Source organism: Heterocephalus glaber, unplaced genomic scaffold (genome assembly GCF_053883595.1).
Source record: "Heterocephalus glaber isolate CG9 unplaced genomic scaffold, H.glaber_assembly_v1.0 deba00001504, whole genome shotgun sequence".
Taxonomy (NCBI): Eukaryota; Metazoa; Chordata; class Mammalia; order Rodentia; family Bathyergidae; genus Heterocephalus; species Heterocephalus glaber.
Window position 1 is genome coordinate 59,490,220 of NW_028258324.1, and position 20,480 is coordinate 59,510,699.

At 52.7% G+C, this 20,480-nt stretch overlaps 1 protein-coding gene across 1 annotated transcript in view; it reads right to left on the reverse strand.

Annotated features, from left to right (window-relative positions):
- Positions 1–3,440: 3,440 nt before the first annotated feature.
- The window catches only part of Muc4 (mucin 4, cell surface associated), a 48,377-nt gene continuing 31,337 nt past the window's right edge, over positions 3,441–20,480 (reverse strand). Inside the window, 18 exon segments of the mRNA XM_004834676.3 lie at positions 3,441–4,020; positions 4,821–4,983; positions 7,094–7,332; positions 7,419–7,483; positions 9,163–9,236; positions 9,624–9,803; positions 10,299–10,458; positions 11,419–11,600; positions 12,984–13,121; positions 14,947–15,168; positions 15,424–15,525; positions 15,846–16,013; positions 16,418–16,508; positions 16,725–16,933; positions 17,227–17,346; positions 18,264–18,386; positions 18,545–18,733; positions 20,196–20,284. Of these exon segments, the coding sequence (XP_004834733.2) occupies positions 3,831–4,020; positions 4,821–4,983; positions 7,094–7,332; positions 7,419–7,483; positions 9,163–9,236; positions 9,624–9,803; positions 10,299–10,458; positions 11,419–11,600; positions 12,984–13,121; positions 14,947–15,168; positions 15,424–15,525; positions 15,846–16,013; positions 16,418–16,508; positions 16,725–16,933; positions 17,227–17,346; positions 18,264–18,386; positions 18,545–18,733; positions 20,196–20,284 (2,704 nt within the window). The 3' untranslated portion in view covers positions 3,441–3,830.

A 20,480-nucleotide genomic window follows, 5' to 3' on the forward strand; every position in this document is an offset into this window, starting at 1 on the left:
AGTGGCTCTGCCACCTGCCCTGCAAGTGCAAAGACCTGAGTTCAAACCCCGGTACCAAAAAAAAAAAGAAAAAAAAAGAAAAATCTTCAATATTCAACTATCCCACTCATACTTTATAACTCACATGCTATTATTATTATTATTATTATTATTGTTATTTTGTTTGTTTGTTTGTTTTTTGAGACAGGGTCTCTCTATGTAGTTCAGGCTGGTCTCGAACTCACTATGTAAATATCCCAGGTTGGCCTCGAACTTGCAGCAGTCCTCCTGCCTCAGCCTCCCAAGTGCTAGGATTATAGGTGTGTGCCACCATGCCCAGCCCTATTATTATTTTTAAATTAAATGTGACCTTTTTTTCTATTATAAAAGCAAAAGTTGCTTATAATTTTTTTGAAAAATATTTTTAAAAAAGATAAGAGAGAAGGAGGAAAGAAAGGAAAAACATGTACAATCCCATCTCATATATGACTCTTGTTAATGCATACATTCAGTTGTGGATTCAGCCTCTCCATGTGGATGGCAAGGACCTCACATCCTGTATTCCTGAAATTGAGGTTCCGCCCTTTTCCCTTCAACCTTCTGCCTGTGTCTCCCCCATCGTGGGTCATGTCAATCCCATCCTTCAGCTGCTCAAGCCCAAATCCTTGGACTTGATCTTTATTCTTCTCTTTCTTTCACATCTTACACCAGGAAATCCAGTTGGCTCTGCTGAATGCCCCGAATCCGATTTCTCCTCACCATGGCCACTGGAAACGGGTCCCAAATGTCCTCCTCTCTCACCTGACCACTCCAGTCTCCCTGGCTTCTTTCAGATCCCCATCTGCACCTTTGGCCACCACCCCCAGTCCAGTCTCAACATGTCAGCCAGAGCTGGCTTTTTGTGACATAGTGCAGGCCTCACCACCTCTTTTCCCAACTCACCCAGGGCGAAGCCTTGTGTGACACTGGCTCCCCCAGCCCCTTTACCGGCGCACTGCAGGTTCCATTGAGTTCTTTGTTGTCCTGGGATGCTAGGTCTGGGGATCTTGGTGCCATTGCTGTCTGCTGAGACCTCTGCTGAGGACACCTGCTGGCCAAGTCCTCCATCTCCACATCCTTCATGACCTTCATAGTGAGCTCTCCCCGAGGCACCCTCCTCAAAAATCGACCTCACACATCTTTCATTGTTTGACCTGTTTATTATCCCTGTGGTCCAACTATAATAAAGGACTTTTCCCATCGTGCTATCCCTAGTGCCTGGCACATGAAAGGTGCTCAGAGCTGAGGGTGCAGCTCAATGCCAGGGCACAAGCTCAGCACACATGTGGTCCTTGGGTCACCAAGCACAACATGAGGGCACCCCACAAATATTGCCCAGTGCATGAAGAAAATGACAACCCAACTTGCATATTCCTCTGAGTGAGTGTGGATTCAACAGACCTTTAAGATTCTAAAGTTGTGTGTATGTAAGGTAAAAATGCTACGTCTTTCACGAAGACAAAGGTAGGTGTGGACCTTAGCAAGACAGCCTGTGTAAAGTGATCTGTGACTCAGCATGAACCCTGAGGAGGCAAAAACCCAAAGCCTGGAGGAGGACAGTGTCGAGCAGGGCTTTTCACTTGAAGCTTCTGCCCTGGTCAGCCCTTCCTCCTTCCTGTTTGAGGGCCACTGGCCAGCATTCTGTGCCAAGTAGTGAATGATAACTAATTCCATGGTGTGTCTCACAGTTAAGTGAATGGCATTGAGTTACGTTTTGGTGTCAGTAAATGCTTAAAGTGGCATATAGGCCAGTTATTTATTTTTTGTCATCCTGGTCATTAAGCTCCTTACTTCAGGCCCACAGGAGTTTCTGGAAGGCTCTTTTGACAGCAGGGAAGAATGGGGAAAGGGCATCTTTGTCTGGCTAACATTGCCCTTCCCTTTGCCACCCCAGTGCCTGCTGAGGGTGGCTCAGCTGCCTGCCACCAGCTGCAGGCGGGCATGTGCCCTCTACTCTCTGCCAAGCAAACACAAACCTAGCACCCTGGAGAAGGCCTCAGTTCTCTATTCCTGGTGCCAAAGTGACAGAACCTAACCCATAGAGCCAGGAGTTAGCTGATGAAATTTTGCAGTTGCAGTCATGAAGAGGCACCTCCCGTGCCAGTGGGAGGTGACCCAGACACCTTCTCCTTGCCATGTCCCTTCCTCCTTCTGTACTTTCAGAGCCTCACTTGACCAAGGTTACCAGGTAAAATACAGAATACTTGTTACTTTAGGACTTCAGATGAGCAGTGAATAGTTTTTTAGAACTATAAAGATGTCCCAAATATTTTGTGCGACAACCTTATAGGAAAAAAGTTATTTGTCTTGGTGATTTATCTGAAATTTAATTTAAACTGAGCATCCTGTGTTTTTATTTGCTAAATCCGATAACCCTGATAATACCACCTGTTAGGTTTAGATCTAAAATGTCCCCCAAGTTTCCTGTATTCAGAAGTGGGGACTGGGAAGGTGACTAGATCATCAATAGGTTTATTCATGGATGAATTCAGGGCTGGATGTGCTGGTAGGAGGTTGGGCCTGGCTGGGGGTAGGTCCATGGGCTGTGACATGGAATGATATGTTCTTGTCCCTGGCTCCTCCCTTCTCTCTCTGCTTCCCGGCTGCCATGGGTTGGACAGCTGTCCTCTGACAGGCCCTTCCACCATGCTATTTCTGCTTTGGAGCCAGACAACCATGGACTGAATCCTCTGAAATCATGAGACAAATAAATCTTTCCTCCTTTAATTTGTATTTTGGCCAGTGACAGAAAGTGACAAATACACCACCTCTCCCACCATTTTATGTTTCTATAATAAAATGCCTGCAGCAGGACTTATTTACAGTTTTGGAGGCTGGAAGCCCAAGACTGAGCAGCCTCATCTGTTTGCCCTGGTGAGGGCTTCCTTGGCCCAATCACAACATGGCACAGAAAGAGGAAGGAACAAGCCTCAGCAGAAGGGGCCAAGGGCATGGGGTGTCTTCACTGTATAAGGACACACTCTCCAGGGAACTAATTGGGGATCCTTTAAGAAGCCCATTAATCTCTTCTGAGGGTGATACCCCACCCACAACCTGAATATCTTGCAGGAGGCCCAACCTCTTAAATGTTCTACCACCTCAACATGGCCATGCTGAGGAGTCCCCTGCATTCGAAATTTGAAGACAAACCACACCTAGAACATCAAAGCCTGGGTTTGGGGTGGGGAAAGACGGTTTAGAGGCAGGTGCAAGAACCCAGGTCAGGGCTGTGGCAGTCAAGGCTTCCCAGCACGAAGTAACTCAGAGCTGAGGTCAGTGGGTCTAGTCAACTCCTAGTCCTGTCAGCTGCTGAACTTTTAACTCCACACCCTGTACCTTCTCAGGATTGGGAGAATGCCCTGAGACTAGCTCTTGAGGAAAATTGGGGATGGAATCCATAGTTTGGAGGCAAAAAGGTCGGATTATTTATTTAAATAGACTTTAATCAGAAGTAAACCAGAGTTTTGTGTGCAAAAGCAGTTTAGTTAACTTAGAACAACTTTCCTGTGTGTATGTGTGTGTGTGTGTGTGTAGCTTGCACACACATGTTCCCACACAGGCCAGTGACTTCCTCCTGGGTGTTCTGGGTGAGAACCCACTCATTGGTGTGACTTCACGGCCTCTTCTGTGGGCTTGGGTGTAACACTGTAGGACACCAATCAGAAGCCCTCTGTCATCCGCTCCTCTTGCAGTGTTCCCGATCACCTGCATCCCCTCCCCATCCAGTGTCCCCAAGACAATGGCACCTGAGTGTGCCGGGGAGGATGGCGTCCACCAAGCCTCCTAGGCACGGCTGCCTCCTGGGCGAGGCCTCAGTTCTCCAAGGGCAGTGGGTACTCGGCCTTGGACAGGCCCCTCAGGCGCAGGGCCACCCAGACCACGACCCCCAGCAGCACGAGGGCGCCCAGGGACCCGAAAAGGATCCCGAAGAACGCGCCGAGTTTCATGCTCAGGTGCTCGCAGCGCTCACCCCAGGACGTGTAGATGGAGAAGGACACGCAGCTGGGGATAGAGAATGGCACAGTCAGCGGCCAGGAGGGGCTCAGCCTCCCCACGTGTCCTCTGCTGCAGGGGCCAAGGAAGTTGTCTAGGACAGGCCGGCCCACCAGCAGCTCGGAGGCTGAGCTGGAGCAAGGCCCCCGGGGCAGGGGCATGAGTGGGCCATAAAACTCCCGGACGTGATTTACTGGAATCTGCTGCACCTCCCAGACACAAGGGCCCACAGTCGTAAAGGGCCCTTGGAACAGGAACGCAAACAACAACAGAAGTGCACAGGCGCAGTCAAACCTCAAAAGTGCACATGCGCAGTTACAAAGGCCGTCCCCCAGGACACAAGCGATGTGGGCAGGTGACAAACCCCTCCCCCAGCGGAGGGGCGCAAGGGCAGTCACAAGCCCCTCCCAGCTGGCCCCAACTCACCCTGCCCCACCCTCCTGGGATTGTAGTGGAGTGAGTGTAGGGGAGGGAACTGAGGTGATGAGAGGTGCCAGTGGACTCGTGGGAGCCTCTCGGACCATTATTGTCTGGAGGGGGCTTAAAGGGCCTGTGCAGGTGGCCTCCCCTGTGGGTTCCTTTCTCCCAAGGAGACAGCAGGGTGTCTTGCAGGTAACTTCCTGGGTGCCCTGGGCAGGTGCCTTATTGTCCCTGAGCTGCAGCTTTCACACCTGCAGAGGTCATCACACCCGCTCTGGGGCCCCTTACGGCAGCATCTTTATTCTCCCCACACCCTCCAGCCCCAGTACCCTTTCCCGGTCCCTGTTTTCTAATCCAAAGGAAGCCACCTCCCACCTGGCCCTGCCCACCTGCAGTGCAGCCCATCGGGCAGGTGCTGGCACTGGCCTCCATGCTGACAGTGGTCCTCACTGCATGGGGACACGCAGGTGAGGCCATTCTGGGGTCTGTAGACTAGGTGGTAACCCTCGTAACCATAGCATTTGAAGTACAAGCCCAGGTTGCTCGTGTTCACTGTCAGGAAAGATGGAGTCACATGGAAAGCAGGGGGTCAACACTAAGTTCAAACTTTTCAATCCAGAATTCCATGCACAGGGATTTCTCCTGAGAAATAATTGAAAGAGTGAGGGTGCACAAAGACATTTTCCTGTGGGTAATAGGATGGGTGTGGTGATGACATCCACAGTGTTTAACAAGAGGAGATTTTTTTTTTTCTTTTTGGTATGGGGGGATCAAACTCAGGACCTAACACTTGCAAGGCAGGCGGGGTGCCACTGAGCTAAATTTCCAGCCCACAGGAGGGGATCTTGCTGAATAGGTTACTGTATGTCTTCACCAAAGGAATGACAGTTGCCCAGGTACAGAAAATGTATTAATGAAGAGCAGACGCTTTGAACTTGGCCAGGCCTGAGAGAAAATTTGAACTCTGCTACTAGTTTTTTAATTTAGGGAAAATTCCTAACTTTTTCAGCCTCCATTTCCATATTTTAAAAATTAAATTATAACAGCATTTATGTAGATGTGAGATTTAAATGAGATACTGTAGGGAGAGCACACAATAGTGACTGATATAGTAAGCACTCAATATATTAAGAGTGACTTTGTTTTCTTTTGGTACCAGAGATCAAACTCAGGACTGTGTGCTTGCCAGGTGGGCTCTGTGCCACTGAGCTACATCCCTGGCCCTAAAGAGTGACTGTTATCACAATATATTTAAATTATATTATATTCAAATACATCATTATAAAATACAATACCAAGGGGAGTATTACACTATATGTGAGGTAATATGGCCAGCATTATTTAATGCAGAGTCTATCAAATGTTAGATATGACTTCATCCCTTAATTAAAAAATCCATGTGTGAAGCTTGCCAGGCATAAAAGAAAGTTCAGGGCTGGACATAGTGGTGCACGCCCATAAACCCAGCACTTGGGAGGCTGAGGCAGCAGGATCACCATGAGTTTGGGGCCGGCGTGGGCTACGTAGTCAATTCAAGGCCAGTCTGAACTACACAGTGAGAATTTGTCTCCAAAAAATGCAAAAAAAGAAGAGGAAGAAGAAGAAGGAAGAGGAGGAGGAGGAGAAAGAGAAGGAGGAGAGGAGGAAGAAGAAGAGCAGGAGGAGGGGGAGGAGGTAGAAGAGGAGAAAGAGAAAGTGGAGAAGGCCGTATACAAAATAGTGTCTCTGGAAATTGGGATTACAGGGTTTTCTCTTGCTTCTTTTAAACCCATGTTTTTTAAAGTTTTTGGAATAAACATTTGTGCCTGTCTAATAAAATCTGTGTTTTCTTTCTTTTTTTTAATTAATTTTATTGGTACATATTAGGTATACAATATAATGAGATTCATCATGGAAATTTGCACCTTTACATAATCCATCTTGGTTCTTATTTTTTCCCCTTTCCCCTGCCCTCCCTCCAACCCCTCCACCCCTATCTACAAAGACATTGTTTCTACTTTTTCTTTTTAAAATTGTGTTTTCTTGAACAAACATCACAGGGCTTCTCCCTTACCCCACCCTGTTCCCCCAGCCCGACTCCCCTGCACACAGGTGTCCCAAGCAGAAGGAGCTGTAAACCAGATTTTAGAAGCAGCTCTATCTGGCCCCAGGCCCTGGGAAGAGCAGTTTCTGCTGCGTTGGGAATAGTCACTGTCCTACTGTTCTCTGCCCTATTCCCCAAAATGATGGCAGTGGCGGAACTCTTCCTTGTTCTCTCTTCCCATTTCAAGGGAACCAGGGGCCGTTACTGCTGAAAGGGCCCTTAGAAACCCAGGTCAGTCCAGCCTGGGGGTTGAGGCCAGGCTTGGGGACTGTGCTCGCCCAGGCCACGCCCTTCCAGGAGGGGCATCTCTGCCCTCACGGCTCCCTGGTATCTACCGGGACACCCTGCAGCTGGGGCACAGAGGTGGAAGGGATGTCCTTGGGTGTGTGTGTGTCTAGCGAAGTGAAATTTTAAGAAAACTAAGAGACCATTAGCAGTTCCTGGGTGAAATGACCACTTGGCTATGGGCCTCCATAGAGCCATTGTCCACCGTGGGCTGTGTGGCCCAGCAATCTGTGAAGGCTCCCTTTACTTACCTCCCCCCACCCCACTGTCCCTGTACCAGATCGAGTGACTCACGCCGAGCCTGGCCATCGGACACATCTTTCCTGCTGATGGGCTGGAAGGCCACATTGTTCCGGGCCTCCGGGCTGCTCTTCTGTCTCGCACCCCACTCCTGCGTGAGGAAGGCCCTGACCACGGCGTCCAGGAGCTGCTGGTTCAGGAAGTGGATGACAGGGCCCCTGGGACGGTACCCGAACTCCGAGACTACCTTCCAGTGCTGGATGGAGAGTCCTGAGGGCAGTGCTATGGAATGGCTGTTGGGAGGGGACCAGTGAGTGCCTCGGTGGCCAGGGAGGGGGTGGGTGGGGACCTGGGGCCAGGAAAGGACAGTGGGACTCACCTGTGCTCCACATGGCTATTCCGGAGGAAGGCCCGCACATCCAGGTGCTCCAGCCTGTATGCCACCTGGGAGGGAGGACAGCAGAGAGGGTGGGATGGCCGAGAGGCCCAGACAGAGACAGCCACTCCCACAGCCCTGCATGTATTCATCCCTGTCCAGGGCACCTTTCCACAGGAGCCCAAGACCGTGAAGCATTTCCCTGACACACTCAGCTAGGCCAGTGACTGGCCTGAGTCCTCGCTCAATCAGTACTTGGTGCTGAGTGAGGGGCTTTACATTCTTCCCTCTCTCTGGCCTCACATCACAAGGGGAGAATCTGAGATGAGCATGGCAGCACAGGCCTGTGATCCCAGCACTCAGCAAGGCTGAGGCAGGAGGATTGCAAGTTAAAGCCCGGCTTGGGCAACTTAGTGACCTAACAAGACCCTGTTTCAAAATTTTAAAAATGTAAAAAGGACTGAGGATGTAGCTCAGTGGCAAGGCCCTGGGTTCAATCCCCAGTACCGCCACAAAAGGGGGAAACTGATCCTGCTCACCCACTGAGCCTCCACCCCTCCCCGTGTGTTCACAACATCGGTTTAGTGGACCTAGCTAGGGGTGGTCAGGTGCTGGGTTGTGGAGGCGACTCAGGATCAGTCTGTGCTTTAGGAGCCCATAGTCAGGTGTAGTAGGCCATGGTCAGCAGATTCTACCACTCAGTATGTGGAGTGCTGTGATAGTTGCAAAAGTAACACTAATAATTTTTATTTTGTTTTACTGAGACAGGGTCTCGCTATGTAGTTCAGGCGGCCCTTGAACTCACCATGTACTCCGAGGCTGGCCTCAAACTTGTTGAGATCCGGACTCAGCTTCCCAAGTTTTGGGATTACATGCATGTGCCACCATGCCTGGCCACAGTAATATTTTTTTTTTGGTACTGGGGATCGAACTCAGAGACCTTGCGCTTTCGAAGCAGGCGGTGGCACCACTGAGCTAAATCCCCAGCCCAACAGTAATTTTTGAAGTAGAGACTTGTGTGTTTTGCTCACATTTTTATTTAAACCTTGACTCAACCTATTGACATAGGTACTGTTATCAACACCATTTATATAAATGAGGCACTAACTTGTCTGATTTCTCTTTCTTTTTTCTTTCTTTCCTTTCTCTTTCCTTTTTTCTGTTTTGGAGTTTTAGGGATTGAACTCAGGGAAGGAAACACTGAGGTACACTTCCAGCCCTTTTTATTTTTTTATTTTGAGGCAGACTCTTGCCACATTGCCCAGACTGGCCTTGAACTTGGGAACCTCCATTCTTAGCCTCCCAAGCTTCCGGGACCCCAGTGTGCGCCAATTTGCCCCGGCTGCTTGTGTGATGATCATACTACTCTAGCAGGCGGGAGGCAGGGATTTGAACCCCGTGTACACTATAGCCTCAGCTGCTTTGCCTGTTAACAAGGTGTGGACAGGGCCTGGGGACTGAGAGGAGGGACCCCCAGTTCCCCAGGGAAGTCAGAGTGCAGGTGAACTGTCCCAGGTGTTTCCCACATCACGCCCCAAAGCTCAGGTCTCGAGGGCACTGGAGGAGACAGGTGACACACAGCCCCCTAGATTCTGCTCATGGTGACTGGTGAGTCTCACCTTCCTGGGGTCTCTTTCCTGACCACTCCCCAAGAGGCTCTACCCCCTGACACGAATCCAGCTGAGGGCACAGGAGTGACAGCCTGGCCCTCACCAGACCCTATGTTCCTGCAGCTACCAGCACTGACCGAGGCATTCACGTCCTCCTTGGTGGCATTTTCCTCCTCACGGAGCGACAGCTGGATGGGCCTCACAGGAAGTTCTGGAGGTGGAGGAAGCAGGGAGCAGTCTGTCATCCCTGGGGTACCCAGACTCAGCCCTCAGTTCCCTCAGGCTCACCCAGGGAGACAGCTCCATTCCACAAGGACAGAGGTCACCAGAGACAGCAGAAGTGGCCTGGTCTCCAGCCACACCCCAGGGCTCTGTCTGTGACCCCATCTCCCTGAGCTTTGTGGCCATTGCTTCAGTCTGTCCTCAGAAGGCCACACAGGTCTGCACTGTGACAGCTGCCATCACAAACTCCCACAGCCCCAACTTACCACACACGGGACAAACTTGGGGTCTGAGAAGCTCAGCCGTGCCCCAAATCCCCCAGCTTCTCCCAGGATGGCCAAGTGGACATGGGAACAGCAGGGACATCTGCTCATACCTCCAAGGACAGAGGGAACAAAAGTGTTCCCTGCCAGGAAGCAGCGGGCATCTGTGAAGGCTGGGGGACAGGTACAAGCCAGCTGGCAGCCCTGAGTCTGGGACACGAAGCAGTGGCCGTGGTTGTAGCAGTAATTCACCGGGCAGGACTTGTTCTGACAGAGAAGTGGGTCCACCAGGGCTGTGGAGGGAGCCGGGGTCAGCAGTTCTACCCAGGCATCAGGATGGGGTGGGGGGAACCTGTTTCCTCAGGCATCTCGGTTTCTTCTCCCCCTGCCTGCTCAATCCGTGTTTGGCTTGTGGGCCACATTTCTCTGGAAGGTAACCAGTCTTCCTTTGCTAGGTAGCTATTGTTTCACTTCAGCAGGAGTGGAGTAGTTTTTTGGTTTTGGTTTTGGTTTTTTGAGACAGGGTGACACCACGTAGTTCAGGCTGCCCTTGAACTCACTATGTAACCGAGGCTGGCCTCAAACTTTTGACAATCCTCCTGCCTCAGCCTCCAGAGTGCTGGGATTCCACCACCCCATCCAAGCCCTCTTCTTCCCCAGGCTTCCTTGAGTGAGAGTTCTACAGACTTTTGGGGAAACAGAGGGAAAGTGTTTGCCTGTGGCTGTCCTCAGTCCTGAGATGTCATCTGGGCCCAAACCCCTCCTGCCAGGGCCTGCTCCTGGCTCACCTGTGCAGTGCCTCCCGTCCCCAGTCATGAACCGGGGGCAGGAGCCACAGCCCCTCCCAGGGATGCACTGCACATTCGGGAAGCACCGCTCATCACAGGGGTCCTTGGAGCGTTCACAGTGGCGACCAAAGGTGTCCTTGCCACACTGGCAGCTGGCCTCCTGCAACAGGGTGATCAGGAAGCTAAACCAGTAACGGGCTTCTGGTTCTCTTCACTGACTCCTCTTATGCGGGAGCCATAAATCCTGAGTACTTGCCTTAGTTCTGTTTTGCTTTGTTTTGTTTTGTTTGAGACATCGTTTTGCTATATAATCCAGGCTGGCCTCAAACTCACCATGGCTAGCCTGGAACTCACAGCAATTCTCCTGCCCTAGCTTCCCCAGTGCTGGTATTGCAGGCTTGCTCCACTTGGCTCAGTTCTGCCAGCATCTCCCGAACACCCTGGCCAGGCTGGGCCTGCAAGTCCCTGCCTAACACCACACCGTCCTCCTGCTGCTCAGTGTCCCTGGCCCCTGGTTTAGCCCTGCAGCAGGACTGCAGCCTTGTCCCTCTCACACACATCTCCTTCCTGAGATCCTTGATGGATTCAGATGGGGAGGGCAAAAGGAGGAAAGAAGAAAGCAGACGGGGCAAGATTCGTGGATGTCAGTCAAGTATCTTGGCTTAAAACTTGGATAGAAAGGATTTTCTCCAAACCAAAAAAGAGATGGTTCCTTAAGCTGGGGGAGAGAGTGAAAGAGAAGACAAAGGGGCATGGGGACCTACTCTCCTCTTCCTGTCACCATGGCAATGAGACCCCAGAGGACACGTTTGTGTGCTGCTCTGGGCAGACTGGGTACAGGTGGCCACCTGGAGATGGCTTCCTGGCCCGAGCACAGGGCAGCCAGGGACACAGGCAGAGCTGGGGCAGAGGTCGGTGCAGACCTCTACCAGGGAGCAGAGACCTTCCCACCCGACTCGGTGCAGAGGCAAGGCCGAGGTGGGCATTTCCTACCGGACATGTGGGACGCAGTGAGCTGAGCTGCTAGCAGACAGAAAGTTCTGCTTCTTCACATTGAGTCTCGCTGTCCATACCCTTCCCATGCCCTTTCCCATCTACACAGAGAGCACCCACCGCTCACCTCTAGGGAGGAGTTGCCCACCCGGCGGGTCTGGTTGTACAGACACTGGCTCCTTGAACTGCAAAAGCGGGCCACTGTCTTGGGCTGGAGGACAGATGACAAGCCAGTCTTGGGGTCTTGCACTAGAATCTCCAGGGTGACTGGTTCTGGTGAGTTTGGGGCCCACAGCAAAGTCCCATTCTCTGTGCAGGGAAGAGGAGGTGGTTAGGGGCTGGGAGACGCCTCTGCCCTGTGGGCTGATTCAGCCTGGCATCTGACCCCGAATGGCAAGTGGTGGGCTGTCCCCCTCTCCGGGTAACCCCCAAGTCTCATCAGATGTCTCCTTTGAGCAAGGGTGGAATCATGGGGTGGTGACTGAGGCCTTGTCCCAAGGTAGAAGGGGGCAGCACCAGCCCTCCTCACTGCCCACAAGTGGAACCTCACAAAGGGAAGCCCCTTTGCCCCTGCAGAGCCCCCTGCCTGGACCTGGGCCACCATGAGGTACCTGGGGACAGGTGAGTATCTTGGTTTGGATGGGGGTTGAAGGCCAGGATGCTCCTGAAATTTCCTCAGGCTACACTGCAAGCCAAACTGGATTTACCTACAGCTGTCCCATCCCTTGCCCTGATTCTCACCATCCCTTCATGGGCCTTTGACCAGCCCCCCTTCAGACATCAACCTAGAGGGTAATCCTGTTGAATATCTCTGATCAACCTGGCTTATGTGTTTCGGGAAAGGAGGAACAAATTTTTTGAGCAGTTTAGAAGGATCTGACAGTAGGGAAGAAATGGGAGTAATTTCCATGGCACCAGGCTTCAGGAGAGGAGCATCTTGTGATGTCGCTGTCTTGTGTCAGGGCAGATGCTACACAGAATAAGAGGGATGAAGACCGAAAGGTCTCTTCTTATGCACAGAGAAAGATAACAAGACAGAGAGGTGAGCATCCCTGAGGGCTTTGGTTTAGCAAAGAGCAGGCAGTAGAAGGAAAGCGACCTCCCTTGTACTTTGTCTCTTTGCTCCAGGCTATAGGTGCCCTGAGGGTTCCTAATGCCCTCACTGAGAGAGAGTCACAAGCTTCGTTTGTTCCCAGCACAAAAAAATCAGACAGAGACCAAGCCAGGCAAACGTGGCCAACCACAAAGACAGTGAGAAAGGAACCAAGTGAAGATGTCTGTATTCCCTTAAGTCTTGTCTACATGGTATCTTTCTTTGAATTGATATGAATATGTTGGAAATGAGTATTTTTTAATTGTTTCACTTGAATATTCTAATAATTTGGTGAGAGCATGATGACTTTTAAGGGGGTCTCATCTTATCAGATGGAGATGAAATGATATTTGAATGAGCTATGTGTGCCCAGTCAGCCTCATATCTGGCCACGCCTTGGAAGGCCAGATGGTACTGATCCTTGGAGGGCACCTATCTGAATTGCTGATATTACTCTTAAGAAATGCTGGTCCTCGGTAGTCAAATTTAAAAAAGAAAAAGTGGGAAATTGTACAGGTGAAAGAGATAGAAAACAACCCAGCTGGACTCTGGCTTTATTTTCTATGCACACCGCCCCCACCCCAGCCAGAGGTTCCTACTGAGGATCTGGAAGGAGGTGTGGTTCCCTTGGAGCTCAAAGGTGACATTCTCAGAGTTGCTGGTGCACTGAAACTGGGAGGTCTTGTCCTTGTAGGCTTCCATCACATGGCAATCACTGATGGAGGGCGGGAACTGATCTGAAGCAGAGGAGACAGGAACTGAGGCAGGGCACCACCTGCCTGCCCTCTGTCGTCTCTTTCCCTGACTTGTGCAAGGTGTGCCCGGGCCTGAGACACCCCCGTGAGCAGGAGGCAGCCTGTGGCCCCATCTTCAGACTTGAGCAGAGCAGCTCTGCCTTTCGCTGCCCACCTGCCTAAATCTTTAGCTTCTCTTTCTCTGCCTCCTGCTCAAACATTTCTCACCATTTCACATTCTTTCCTGAACAGGAGGCCGTGCTGGGCCCGGCACAAAGTGAATCAGAGAATTGTATTGTTCACAGCCTCATCACAGTCTTACCTCTGAGGAAGGGCCCAAGGCCATGGGGACCATATCTAGATGGACACTGCCTGATTCTGAAATAGAGGCAGCCAGACCTTCTCAGTGGTCTGTTTCTCAGTGCCCTGCTTCATCCATTCATTCAGTAATCAGTAAACCAACACCAAAAATGTAGGTGGCCCTGTTCTAGGATACAGCATCAAATAAGTAATGAAAAAAGAGACCAGATGTAAAAAAAAATGTAGATGGTATTTGATTTTTTAAAAATCACAGGAAAGGACACATTGCCATGAATCCCCCTCAAAATACTTCTCTTCACTTTGAACACACTTTAAAAATATTATTTATTAATTTTTGGTTTTTTGAGACAAGATCCCACTATGTAGTTCAGATTGGTCTTGAACTAACTATGTAGCCTAGTAATTCTCCTCCCTCAGCCTCCCAAGTGCTGGGATTATAGGCATGAGCCACCACGCCCAGCTCAAACACTTATCCATCACTCTTATCACTTTCTGAAGCAGTTCTCGAAGTCTTCTTTCATGAGTATCTTTGGTTGTGCTGTGGTGGCTGCCTCAATAACCTGAATGGATTCAAAATGTTTCCCTTTCCTGGTCATTTTGACCACGGGGAAGAGCCAGGAGTTGCATGGTGCCAGATCCAGTAAATAAGGTAGATGAAGGCACAGGGCCATGTTTTTATGAGTCTGCCTTTCCACTGGACGGCACTCAGCTCGGTTACCATATTTGTGATTACACTGTGGAAAAAACACTCACGAAACAGGACTTTCAGAACTGCTTCAGAAAGGGACAAGAGGGCCAGGGATTTAGCTCAGTGGTTCCACCGCCTGCCTCACAAGTGCAAGGACCCAAGTTCGATCCCTGATACCACACACACATAAAAAAAGGGCGGGGGGCAAGAATGATGGGATAAATGTGCTTGAAGCAAAGGGAAGGATTTTGAGGGGGATTCATTTATTTTTATACCGGAGATCGAACTCGGGACCTTGTGGTTGCGAGGCAGGCGGTGGAACCACTGAGCTAAATCTCTGGCCCTGTCATGGATTATTTTTTTAAAGTTTCAACATTCACCATATATTTTGATCACACCTTATACCTATGAAGATTACAAAATATATTTAGCAGTTATCAATGCTAAGGAAAAAAATAAGGCAGGGAAGGTGAGCAGTAAGTGAGTGAAGGTGAAACTTTGGAAAAGGCAGCCAAGAGAGGCCTTCCTGCGAGGGTGCCATACCTGTGGCTGCCGGAGACAGGGCCTTCCTGGCAGGAGAGCAGCCTGTGCCAAGGCTCAGAGTCGCCAGGGAAACTCATGTGTGAAGAACTCGAAGGAGCCAGGGGAGCAGAGCGGAAGTGCTGGGCAGGGTTCCCAGAGGCCAAGGAGCCCCTCCGAGGCTGGTTGAGCTGGGCATCACGGGCAGGTTTGGGCCCAAGAGTTTGATGGACAAAAGGAATAAAAGGTGGAGGTAGCAGGGCGTTGTGGGAGGGGACGCCCTCTGGGAGCACCACGTACTGAGGGTGGCGTTCATCAGCTGGTTCATTCTGAAAAGCTCCCTGGTGTGAAGGCTGGCTTGGGTGTCTCCAGTGGCCAGCGTGTCATAGATGCACTGCTTGTCCCCATCACACCCAGAGGCCAGAGGGGAGTTTTTCGACAGTTGGGAAAGGAAGATGGGGGTGAAGTTGGAAGGCAGCGGGTCATGCCTCATGCCAAGGAGGCCTGTTCCATTGAGGGCCCCTGGAACTCAGGGGTGGGTGGCGGCAGTGGGATGGATACCAGCCGTGTGTCCCCCTCAGCTCACTGGGTACGGCTCGCGCTCGGGTCTGGGGAAAAGAATGGCTTCCAGCTTCTGAGTCTGGAAAGCCCTGCTCAGTGAGTGACAGCTACCCATGTCCCCATCCTGTCTTCCCAGCACAGACCTGGGGTGGCCTCACTCACAGGCTGAGGGAGACACATGGCCTCTCCCCTCTCCCTCCGGGCGCCCGCACTCACAGGTCATCCCATAGTGGAAAAGCATCTCCTCTGAGCTGTTGTGGGGAACACAGGAGCCATTGGGCATCCTAAAGCCGTCTTCTGGGTTGTTGTTCCAGACCCCTGAGGGGCAGAGCAGGAATGTCAGCCACCTTTAGAAGGTGGCTGTCCCCTCCCTGGGCTCAGGCCTCTTGCTCTAAGGAGGGAAGACGAGAAAGGAAGGAAGGATGTAGGGGGTGGGGTGGCTGTGCTGGCACACTCGTTCCCTAGAGCCATCCTCAATGCTCCCTCAGAGCAGCAGGAGACAGGAAGTCACCTCAAAGGTGGCTGAAGCAGCCCCTGTCCCTTTCCCGCTGGCTGTGCATCCTAAGCTCCGAGGACCTATGGGGACATCCCACGGAGGGTGGCCTTCACTGCGTGGGGCCCAAGTGCCTGCCCCTCACCTAGGAGGCCCTTGGTGTGGTCCCAGTACTCCTCTGGGAGGCTGGACACCGCGTGCAGGATGTTGGAGAGAGCAGTCACCGAGATGGTCACCGTGCCGTCAAAGCTGGCTGAGACCAGGGAGCCATTGCGCATCAGCAGGACTCCGGTGGCATTGAACATTTCTGTGCCTAGAAGGTGGGGAGGCAGGTGAAGAAGCAGCCTGCACTGTCACCCTGGGCCTCACGACAAAGAGGGGACACTGGGATGCCCTGAGGTTGCCTTGTGTGGTGGCCCAAGCCAAACTCTCAGGCCATCCTCAAGGCCCTTCTTCCTTGGGGATGGAGTCGAGGGGAGATCAGAGTGGAGGACCCAGCACTGGAAGGAAGGAGGGATGCAAGGAGGAAGAGCTTAATGCCCCGCACCCAAGGGGTATCTCAGGCCCAGCCGCAGAAGAGACAGAAGGGTGATGGCTCTGCTCTGCCCAGTGCTGCCACCTTCATGTCCCACCTTCCCCTCCCAGGGCACTGAGCACCCCACTGAGCCCTGACCCAGGGAGGTAGGGGAGGGTGGCAGACGGCTCTCTCTAGCCCACCTTCAGCATCTTCCTGGCTAGTCTCAAATGTCACACTCCCGTTATTGTGCAGAACGTGGACCGTGTCATTGGGCCCCAGGAGAAACTGGACCTGGACGGGAATTGGAGGAGGCCTGAGCCTAGTCACCAGGAAGAGCAGAGGCCCGGGCTTTGCTCCCAGAGGTGCCTTTGGCCGGATGTATGCTCCCTCCCCATCCCCTTCTTTGTCCTCTTCCTCCTCCAGGGCCTCAGTGTCCAGCTGGAAGTCACTGAGAGGCTATCTTGGGGACACAGGGTACAGGGACATCCTGGACGCCCCCTTACTCACTGTGATGGGGTTCAGTCTGCCGGCCTCGTACTGAGTGGCAAAGGCAATGAAGTTAGTGGCACTGGCAGAGCCGGTCTGGGCAGTACGGCCCTCGAGGAGGAAGGAGGAGTTGCTGCCCCAGGCGCGGACCAGCAGGAAGTCCCCCAGCCCATTGAAGGTGAAAGAGGTGTCATCCAAGGTGGTGATGTGGGGGTCCCCAAACATCCAGGCTGACAGAGACCAGACGACACATTAGCAGACCGCTGCTAGGCTGCGGCTCCCCTTGCTCACCAGGCGGGCATCTGTCCAGGTGGACTCAGGCCTGGGTGGATGCACAAGGGACACAGAATCCGCCCCAAACCCTTGCATCTGTGGGGTTCCACACCCACCCTCATACCTTCCCCAAACCCTCTGCTTGTCCTCAGCTCCACACTGCAACTGTCCCCCCCTTCCCATGTGGTCACAGCTCTGCCCCTGGACTCTGATCCTATTATGGTCCAGGCTCCACGTTCGGAGGCCTCACCGGGCCTCGGGGGCCTGTAGGCGGCGCAGCCGACTTGGGGCCACTGCTCGTGGTACAAGGCACAGAAGCGGGGGTGGTCGTTCCAGCGGCAGCACCAGTTCTGCGTCTCTAGTTCCCGGCCTGTGGAGAGCAACCACATGCTGGAGGCTGGGGCCCTGGGGAAGCAGCTGGATGGTTCAGTGGGGCAAGATGGCACCGGGGGCAGGAGCGTGGCTGTGGAATGGCTTTGGAGTCGGGCACAAGGCAGTTCCCAGCCCGTCCTGCTCAGTGACCTCTGCCCGTGGGTCAGGTGCTGTTCCCCTCACAGGTGTTTGGGGTCACATCACACCTGGGGACATAGTAGGAGCTGAACAATCTAGCTTCCCTGGCACTCCTAAAGCCTGGGTGTGAAGGCCAGGGCACTCGGAGACAGAGACCGGGGGGGTAGGCACGAGACTGTGTGTCCCCTGTCAAACAGGGAGTTAACTCCAAGTCTGCCCCCCAAATAGCCTGCCAATGCGGGGCCAGAGGGACAGGGTCAAACTAGATCCTCTCCCCTTTCCTGGAAAGATGTCCCACTCATGGGCAGGTGTGGTGGCACACACCTACAATCCCAGCACTCAAGAGGCTGAGGCAGGAAGATTGCCATGAGTTCAAGGCCAGTTTGAACTGCATAGCAAGACCCTGTCTTTGAAAAAGAAAAGAAGAAGAAGAAGAAGAAGAGGAGGAGGAGAAGGAGGAGGAGGAGGAGGAAGAGGAGGAGGAGGAGGAAGAAGGAGAAGAAGGAGAAGAAGAAGGAGGAGGAGGATGAAGAAGAAGAAGGAGAAGAAGGAGAAGAAGGAGGAGAAGAAGAAGAGGAAGAGGAGGAGGAGGAAGAGGAGGAGGAGGATGAAGAAGAAGGAGAAGGAGAAGAAGGAGAAGAAGAAAGAGGAGGAGGAGGAAGACGAAGAAGAAGGAGAAGAGAAGAAGGAGGAGAAGAAGAAGAGGAGGAGGAGGAGGAGGAGCAGGAGAAGGGGAAGAAGACGATGACGACTGGAGCTGAGCTCTTCCTCACTTACCAAGCAGCTCCGGACTCTTCATGCTCCAGCCTTCCCGAAACTCCCCCCAGGGCCCGTAGCTGCAGCACACGCCACCACTCCAGGAGAAGCTGCACAGGTGCTGGCCATGGGGACCCCAGCTGCCTGCAAGGAGGCCTCACAGGCTCAGCCTGGGGCGGGGGCACCTTGGAGGGGTAGGGACACAGTAGAGAGGTGGGATGGGGTGGCCCTGGGGTGGGGAGAAGGGACTGGGAAGGGCGGGCCTGGTCAGAGGAGATGCTGGGTGGGCTTCAAGATGTCACCTATCCTGAGGGGCTGGAACCTCAAGTCCCATCGTCCCTGTTGCCAGGAGCAAGGACAGAAGATTGGCCTCCGGGCCCAGCTGGGCGCCTGGCTGCTCAGCTGCTGGCTGCTCAGCCGCTGCAGGCACCTGAGGCGGAAGTTGGGCCTCTCCTCCCTGTGCAGCCTGTAGATCTGCAGCCTCCGGACGCCTGGAAAGAAAGGGGAGCAGGGCTCATCCTGGGGCTTTTGGGTCCCCAGAGTCCACGGGTACATCCCTCGCGGCTCCCGGCTCTCTGGACAGCTCCTCCTGGAGCTGGACTGGGCCCAATTCGGACCCACAGTGACTCTTCCCCAAGGCCAGAGGACCTGAGCTCCCAAGCCCACATGTGGTGGATGATGAGGCAAAACCATGGGACCCATGCTGGGCAGGGAGGCCTTGGCTGGATCCAAAGCAAGCCAAACCCTGGCTGACACACTTTCCCCTCCATTCTCTCTCTCCAAGCTCTGACACCATCCCACTCCCAACCCCAAACCAGTTCCTCATTGTCAAACCCTGGATCTCAGCCAAGGACACCACCACTCACCTGGCCATGCCACCAGACCCTCCCCCAGCACAGACGCCCCCAGTGGCCAAATCACGGGACTCTGGAGGCCACTGAGAAGTTGGCATTAGAAGCAAGGGGCTGCTCTAACCTCACAAGGAGGAGGCACCATCTTTGGAAGGCAGATGAGACCCCCAGGGGTGGGGACTTTAGACCTTGAATTCCCTGGAAGTCAGCACTGGCCCCAAAAGACAGAACAAGATACGCTGCATGACTCTATGCCCACCCAAATGCAGAATCGATTGAGAGAACTACCATTTGTTAAGATTTTGAGATGAATATTCCTTGTTCACGATGATGTGTGTGACACACATACACACACGCACACATGAGAGGCATCCCTAGGTCACAAGCAGATGCATCTTGATGGAAGGGCCCTCAGGTGACAGGCCAGTCCCCTCCATGAGCACTGTGGCTTGGCTCAGCTTGGGTTTCTGATGGTGAACAGAGCTGGATTTGCTCTCCGACTCTCACAGGGCTGGCTCTTGTGCTGGACATCTTTGCTGTACTGTGTCTTAGAAACTGTGATTTCTTTCCCTTTGGGGCTTCTGCATGTGGCATCAAGTCATGCAGGCAGAACCATGGTTTACTTCCAGACACTGAAGACTCTTTTCAGACTCCAGGCTCTTTGAGAGCAAAGATGTTGATCCTTTTCCTCCTTTTTTTTTCTTTTCTTTTCCATGTTGATTGACTGTCAAGCCTCTGGAGCCGCTCTTGGAAGGTTCCCTTAAGGATCTCATCGCGGCTCGAAATCAGCTCAGGGACAGGACACTTGGTGTGTTATTCCAAACCCATGAACCCTGTCCTCCCTTCTGAGATCTGGACCCCAACTGAAACCTGCTGGGCTGCCTCATAGAGGGAGGGATGGCAGTGAGGTTAAGGGTGTGGACTGAACTAGCTGCTCCTGGCCAACAGGTCTGAGCCTTCCCGTCAGCCTCAGATAGAAACAGCGATGCCCTTTGGAACGAGGTGGGCCAGGGACCTGTCATCCAGGGTACTGGCATGGTGTACACAGCATAGGGAATAAGAGAAGACTGAGGCAGCAAGGTTGGCACAGTGGCACTTTTACCTAATTTGGGATCCAGGAACTGGTCTGGACGATACTTCTCCCACAGTGGCCTGGACATCAGCGGGCTGTTCTCAAAATAGCCATCTCCACTGCGGGCACAGAAAAGACTCAGGCCCCTGTCACACACAGGCTCCTCCCTCTTAGGCAAAAGCCACTCATGCTTCCATAGGTCAGTCAGTGGGGAGGTCCCACCTAACTCCATGACTAAACAGAGTACAGCAGGGTTCAGGCCTCCTTCCTGTCTGTTTTCCTTAAACTGGGGGTGGAGAGGGGTGTCTCATAGGG